This window comes from Melopsittacus undulatus, chromosome 4 (assembly GCF_012275295.1).
Source record: "Melopsittacus undulatus isolate bMelUnd1 chromosome 4, bMelUnd1.mat.Z, whole genome shotgun sequence".
NCBI lineage: Eukaryota > Metazoa > Chordata > Aves > Psittaciformes > Psittaculidae > Melopsittacus > Melopsittacus undulatus.
The window spans coordinates 92067629-92075481 of NC_047530.1; the positions used below are offsets into that span (position 1 = coordinate 92067629).

The 7853-nt window shown below is 41.0% G+C and overlaps 1 protein-coding gene across 1 annotated transcript; it reads left to right on the forward strand.

Annotated features, from left to right (window-relative positions):
* Positions 1 to 2026: 2026 nt before the first annotated feature.
* On the forward strand, positions 2027 to 6999 carry LOC101877142 (beta-microseminoprotein-like). Its single transcript, XM_031053361.2, has 4 exons — positions 2027 to 2085; positions 5098 to 5197; positions 5704 to 5806; positions 6657 to 6999. Exons 1-4 carry the CDS (start codon positions 2083 to 2085, stop codon positions 6784 to 6786), a joined length of 336 nt encoding a protein of 111 aa, XP_030909221.2. The 5' UTR covers positions 2027 to 2082; the 3' UTR covers positions 6787 to 6999.
* Positions 7000 to 7853: the final 854 nt, after the last annotated feature.

Here is a 7853-nt window from a genome sequence, read left to right on the forward strand (position 1 = left end):
GGGAGTGGCTCTACTGGAGACAATGGAACTACAGATCTCTTGTGACCACAACAGTGGCAAATCTAGTCTAGCAGATTATAATATGGTGTTTCTCTCCAAGAACATTATTCTCAACTCCTGCCGATACTCCAGAGTTCCTTAACAGCAAGGAATTTAAATTAGTTTATCTAAGCCGGTGCAAAAACCTTTCGTTGCAGTTAAAATGAACCTCTCTAGCAGTTTAGCTAGGAGGGAATTAGCTTTACTAGAGTTTGCAAACAATGTTTAATGTGACAAATAATGACTAAGTCTGGTCATCTTGGTGGTGAAATAAATTGTGGTGACTTATTTTATGGTTTAAAGTTTTTTTTAAATTTTATTTTGTAGGAAAAATGATTTTTTACAATTATAAAATATAACATCTATATTAACAGTGGCCCTTGGACTTGGCCTTGTTGAACCCTCATAAGGTTTGCATGGGACTGCATCTCAGGCTTGTCCAAATCCTTCTGGATGGTATCCTGTCCCTCAGGGTTGTCAACTGCACCACTCAGCTTTGTGCCACTGCAGATTTGCTGACAACACACTCAATCCCACTGTCTGTGTCATCAATGAATATATTAAGCAGTACTGGTCCTAATACCCCTGAGAGATGCCAATTGATCAGTGTAAGGTCTTGCACCTGAGAAAACAATCCAAGAATGCAGCACAGGCTGGGATCTACCTGGCTGGGGAGAAGCACTGTGGAAAGAAACCTGGAGGTCCTGGTGCACAAGCTCAATGTGAGTGAAGAATGTGCTGCTGCAGCTAAAAAAGCCAACAGGATGCTAGGTTACAAAGACATCACCAGCAGAGATAAATATCCCACTTTACTTGACACTTGTCAGGCCGCACATAGAATACTGTGTTCAGTTTTGGTCTCTGCTATACAAAAAAAATTGTGGACAGGCTAGAAAGGGTCCAGAAAAGGGACAAAAAGATGATCAAAAGCCTGGAAAGCCTGCCCTATGAGGAAAGGCTGAGAGAACTGGATTTGTTCAGCCTAAAGAAAAGAAGGCTCAGGGGGGACCTCATCACCACGTTCCAGTATTTAAAAGGGTGGCTACAAAGAAGATAGACACCCCCTTTTTAGAAGGAGTCACATAGCGAAGATGAGGGGTGATGGGCACAAATTATTCCTGAGGAGATTCTGGCTGGATATGAGAGGATAATTTTTCAAAATGAGAACAGTCAACCACTGGGATAATCTCCCCAGCAAAGTGGTGGATTCCCCCAGTGTTGGATACTTTTAAGATTCAGTGGGACAGGATGCTGGGACATCTTGTCTAAATTGTGCTTTTGCCAAGAAAAGTTGGATCAAATGATCCCTGAGGTCCCTTCCAACCTTGTATTCTATGATTCTATGTAAAATTGATCATATACTTTATCACAGTTACTCAGGTCAAAGCCTGAACAGTCCCACAGGAGAAGCTACAGGCTCTTTATGTGAGAGGAATGCTTTATTTTAGTTGAGAAGATAAATGTTTAGTGTGATTTATCTTTGGCTAAGATTTGAATGTTGAGAAGTTTTAATACTGGTAATGGCCAAGTACCTTTGGTTATCTTACAGTGCACACAGCAGCATTAAACAAGAATATGCAAAGATCTGGCAAAAGCTCCCTAAGCTATTGATATCTAGTTCCCTACTTTAAAGATATTCCAGCCCACCAATAGCAGAAATGGTCAGCATGCATGCCTGCCACAACTACAAATCAGGTAACCGTACAATATTACCAACAGCCTACCTATCAATTACTGTATTTCATCAAAAATGCATTTATTCTAATCATAATGCTTCCAAGGAATACAAAGTACCAGGTTCAACCTTTTACCCAGGTCAGTGCTCTACAGAATCAAACATTTTCTTACTGCCAGATGGCAAAATTTCAGTGATTTCTTCAGAAATGTCAACATTACTGCATTCGAGTTGAGTAAGCTTTTTTCCCCTAAACTTGAATTGCTCAATATAAAGGCACCATAAAATATTTGCTCTCAGATTCCACATAAAGCACTTTCAGAGGTCTTCTGGAGACTTGGAGCTCTTTGGAAGCCAAGAATTCCACAATGGTAAGTCAAAGGTTTAGATTTATGTTTTTTAAATGAGGATAGAGATAGCTATTTGCTTTAAAACTGCAAAAGAAGGATATCTAAGAGAATCATGTAGCTATAAATTTTTAAACATGGATATATTCTGTTAACTGCAAGATGCAAAGTAAGGCACCTTTGTGAATTTTGTTCTTTGTTTTCTAATTCTTTGCAAGAAACTGCACATACATTGCTTGGTCTTTCACATGCTGTTATCCTTTGCTCAGAAATGTTTGTGAAAATATTCAGAAGTTGGTAAACATTCAGGACCATGCTTTTAAAACCTACAGATGTGAAATACATTTTAAAATATAGCCCTTTTACAATGAAAAGTGTAATACACAGTTATTTGTCTGCATTTCTGTTTTGTTCTATCAAGTTGTGTCCTATTCAGCTCTTCAAACCTCCAAATGTGTTTGCAGAATCTGAATCAACAGTTAGGTAATGTTAAATACATAGTCAAAGTCCTATGGCCTAGTTTTCCTCTAATTTATGCTCATGTAATCCCCAAAGTTTCAGACATCAGTTACTAACTTTGATGCGAATCTCAGGAATAGCAGAAGTTTTACAGAAGAGACAGTAGTTTCAGTAATATATGTAGATTCATGAATAAAGGGAGAAATTATCAACTACTTTTTTCTCTGCCTAAGATTTTCTGAGGGCTTGTCTATACTCAGATAAGACTTAATTGAGCAAAATAGTTTGGTAGCTCATTCCACATTAATCCATCCACTTTCAAAGGACATTAAACCCCATTTGGAGGATTCTGTTCTGCAAGATGGCTGGTGGCACCCCCTATTTAAGAGAGCAAACAAGAAAAAAAAAGCTCCTTGAAATGCTTTGCTCACAGACCACCCAGGGCAACACAACTCTGATGTTTAACTAAGAGCTCTTGGCATCAGTATAACACTAATCTCTGTAATTTCTGATGAAGGTTACTGTTTCTGCCAGTGCTTTCTTACCTATTTGATACCCTCTACATACATGTAGAATCACAGAATAGTTGGATTGGAAAGGACAGTAAGATCACCTAGTTCTAACTCCTCCAACATGGCAGGGACATCTCACACTAAACCATACCACCCAAGGATCTGTCCAACCTGGCCTTGAACACCACCAGGGAAAGATGTTGTGACCCTCTGTGGAAAGCCATGATTCTCCGAGCTCACAGATCTCCAGATATCTGCACAGCACAGATGGCCTGGCAGATCCACGCCAAGTGCACATGGAGCCTCATCAGAAGCCAGCTGCAATGTTTCATCCTACAACTTCATGAACAGGAGTTGCTTAGACAATTTTCCTCTGGTCAGGCACTACAGAATACCACAGTTTAAGCATTTCAGTCTTTCTTCTTAACTTCTCTCACCCAGACTATGATGCTCAGCACAGCAGCTAGCTATATTCTACCCCAAACCCTCAGGAACTCCAAATCACAGAACTGCTGTGGAAATTAAGCATTACATCCTTTCCAGACCACTCCACAGACCCTTCTTCTCTTTTCATTACACCATGAATGTCCCACAGCCCTGTAAGAAAGCAGCACATCAAAGATTAAAATATCATTTTGTTTTCACAGCAGACAGAAGAGATTTCCCTTGCTCACCACCTGCCTAAAGTTCAGGGTTTTTCAGTGTCTTTTGACATTCACGATTCAAGTAACCCAAAGTAGACAGCTGAGCTACCTAAAACCAAAGACTCTTATTGCTATTTTAAACCCCAGTTTTAAGTAGCAACAGCCTCTGGAGTTCAGGACAGTAGTTTGGAAAAATCTACTAATTTTACAATCCTTTAATGTTAATCTGCAACTGCTATCAAGAAAATAGAGGAACTTCCTCCATCGTTTCTCAGTCTCTGTCCATTCTTAAACTTTTGCCTGAAGTTATCCAGCCTGAGCAACCAATCAAAATAATCTTGTGTTTCCTCCAGTCTCCAGTCTCTCTATCCCTGTATAATCATCATTACAAAGTTATTCAGGCTTTTCCAGAAAAGTCTTGGTTGTTCAGCAGGTCCCAATGGATATCTTTGAAGAGCTCTTACAGATGTTTAGCTGTTGCCTCCACTAGACAAAAGGAAGGTTGTACTGTGACATATCCAAACCTGTGTGTGCATGGTTTGACAAGATGGCTCATGGGCTGCTAAGCAGAATGTACAGCTCCGGAATTTTGCAGTAAGACACTCATTTGTGTCTCTCTTATCTGCACAGCCACAATTTACTGGAATATGATTAGGTCTGTGATCTCCACTTCACTGGCAAATCTGGAGCAATTGCTGTACCCAAGTGGAGAAATAAGATGTTCACAGTGATTTACTGGATAAATGTATTTGACTCAAAGGCAATAAATAAAACAACAAGAGTCTGACAGAGCTTTCAAGTGTATAATACTACTATAGCATTTTGTGATTTCTAGAGACTGGACTTCAGCTGGTGTCAGACACTGCTGACACATTTCTGTTGTATGATTTTGGTGGGCTTTTTTTCCACCTAAAGAAAAAGCCACCAAAGCAGTAAAATATCTGGAGTGCCCTTTTCCAGTATTTCCATGTACACATGATGTTATTTCTAATTTTTGATTCATGTTCAGTGACTTAACTTTTGAAAATAGAGATAGCAGCCTTCCAGTATCTGAACGGGGCCTACAATAATACTGGAGAGGGACTCTTCATCAGGAACTGTAGTGATAGGACAATGGGTAATGAGTTTAAACTTAAACAAGGGAAATTCAGGTTAGATATAAGGAAGAAGTTCTTCACTGTGGGAGTGGTGAGGCACTAGAATGGGTTGCCTGGGGAAGTTGTGACAGCTCCATCACTGGCAGTATTCAAGGTCAGGTTGGACAGAGCCTTGGGTGACATGGTTTAGTGTAAGATGTCCGTGGCCATGACAAGGGGGTTGGAACTAGATGATCTTAAGGTCCTTTCCAACCCTAACTATTCTATGATAATCAAAGCAAAATTAAATTCATGCTATGGGCTTTGTGTTTTTTTTTTTTACAGAAAAGCTTTTTGGCTTTCCTTGTTGCAATGGGCATCACAGTGACACTGGGTGATGCATACTGTTTTTCTAAAATATACAAGCCAGAGGAAACCACTAAAGGTAAGATTCTCTCACTTGATTGTCCTGTGGAAGCTTGGCTTTATGTGGAGCTGCCAGGAAGGCCTCAAAATAGAAGGGATGCAGGTGATGTTAGAAAGACATGTATTGGTTGCAGCACCAAGTTGCCAAAAGTAGGAAAAACCAAAGTCTTCCCCTGGACTGTGTATAACTGCAGCAACATTATCGCTACTGACGGTAGGTTGCTATGGCTATTCCAGCACATGATGCTGATGCAGGAGCTGAAAGTAGTCCTGAATAGTCTGGTGCCCGGTGGGGGATCTGGCTGTTTGGTTGCTCACTTTCACCCCAGGTCTGTCACACTGAAACAGTCTCTAACAAGTGAGGAAGAAATAAGTTCGTGCTGTCAAAATAGTCCAGATAATGGCCTAGGGAACTTTAGAGTTGCCAAGAAAAAACATTTTCAGAAAACTTGAAATAATTTTCAACTTTTCAGCCTTTATGTGGAGGCTTAAAGAACATTTTTTTTTTCCTGCTGTCTCATGCAGGCTGTGTCCTGGATGGAAAACTGTACCCCTACGGAGAGATTGCAAGGACAGAAAACTGCCTCAGATGCCGCTGCAGCAAAACAGAAATACGTTGTTGCTCCCTGTAAGTTTGAACTTGGTAGCATCATTGCCTGTAGGAAAAGCACAGCTTTCAATTTGCTGGGGGTAAATGTGTTTCTAAGGGCACAAAAGGGCCTTTCCTCATCCATGTAGGAGAGCTAGGGCAAGCCATATACAGCTTTTGATCATTTTTATCCTTGGCTGTGCTTACCTCACTTTCTGCTGACTGGGAGTGGACACAGGTCCTTCCAGACACAACAACTTGGTTGCCTTTAATTTGTAGGAACTGGTGAGCTTCTCTTACACTGCAGTTAAGTCTTTCCTTAGCAGGTAAAGTTGGGGTAGGAAGGAATTAGTTCCACAAGGGACTCCAGTGAAGCTTCTCTAGAGGGCTTATGATAATCCTTATTATGACCCTTTCCAGAGGTGCTTTCTCCAGTTAATATGCTGACTCAAGAGAGACAATCTGTCTCCTATATCCTCCTCTCAGACTACCTTCTCTAAGGGCCAAAATTCCTTGATTATGATTATCACCTTTGCTCAGGTGACAATCTCTCAGGAAACAGCTACCACATTCTAAGAAAACTGTCAATAATGAAAAAGTAACGGAAAAGAGATAAAACATGCCAAAGCCATGCTTATGTTGGTCTGTATTGGTCTGTAGAGTAGTGTGCTAGAAATCCCTGTGCTAGTGCTGAGCATACTGCTACATCTGCACAGCACACTGCAGCAAGGTATCGTTTGAGGTCCTAGAAGCTGTAGTTGTGGGGGCTTTAAAAGTAGCTAACTGTTCTTAGGCATAGTTACAGAGATTAGTTTCAGCTATCATCATTGAACCACTGAACTGTTTCTTGCTCTCAAGCTAACATTTGGTTTCTCTTTGCCAATGACAGCTTTCTGACTCCTACCGGTTTTGACAGAGAGAACTGTAGAGTCATTTTCAATAAAAAAACCTGTGACTATGAAGTGGTGCAGAAGAGCGACCCCACAAAGGAGTGTCGTATCTATTCTCATGTGGGCTAACAGAACATCTGTTCCAAACCTTTGTGCACTGTGGAATTCCTTCCCTTCCTACAGATGTTTTGCCTTCACAGAGAAGCTTGAAGCCATGGGAGATCTTGTAAGAGAGCACTTCAACAGCTTATTTCTAATCTTCGAGTCATTCTAATTCAGTATACAAGGTGCATAATCATATACAGTGTTTCATTTGTCATTACTTGCATTCATATCACTGAGCTTTTTAAAATATAATAAATCCAGATGAAACATCCAGAAACACCTCATAATGTTCTTTTCAGGTAATAACGTGGGGCAATGTCACCTTCTTTGAGAAAGCAATGAATCCACATCACTACTCTGACATGCTCTGCACCAATACCCCTGGCACAAACCACTCTACTGCTTTTCAGGGTCTCTTCTAGCCAAGGGTCACAGCAGACATTTTAGCTCACTAGGTGTCAAAGTCCATTATAATTTGGAAAGTATGCACTGTTTGGGACATGCTGCACAATGGGACCTACTCAAGGCACACCTAAACTGCTGCAAGAGTTTTGGCAAGAGTCCTCTGAAAACAGAGGATGGAAGATCATCATCCTTTTTCTCACCTGTATCCACTTATTTTCTCCCATGTGGCCTCCTCCAAGCCCTGCTTCCGAAAGTCTGCACATACTGCACTGCAGTAGTCAGTGGTTCTTGCCCACACTGAAAAAAAGATCTAGATCCCTACCCATGGCAGGAGGAAAGAGGGGAAGGGTGGGACTAGGTGATCTTAAGATCCTTTCTCACCCTAACCATTCTATGATTCTATGATCAGTCCCTGGAGACATGCTTCCTCATGGCAGCAGAACTTGAGGCAGTAATAAAAAGCAGATGCCTACTGTCTCTTTAGTGTAAAAAATCCCCACATCCCTGGGGAGAGAAGTCCAGTGATGGGCTTTAAAACTGAATCTCACACCTGGCAATTGTTAATATCCTAAATCTGTCTACACAGGACACCAGGCAACAATGCCCTATGGAATACTGCTTCTACATGGCCTGTATGCTCCAGAACTATTAAAACCCCACAACAGTCTGCAGTTAACTGCTGCACA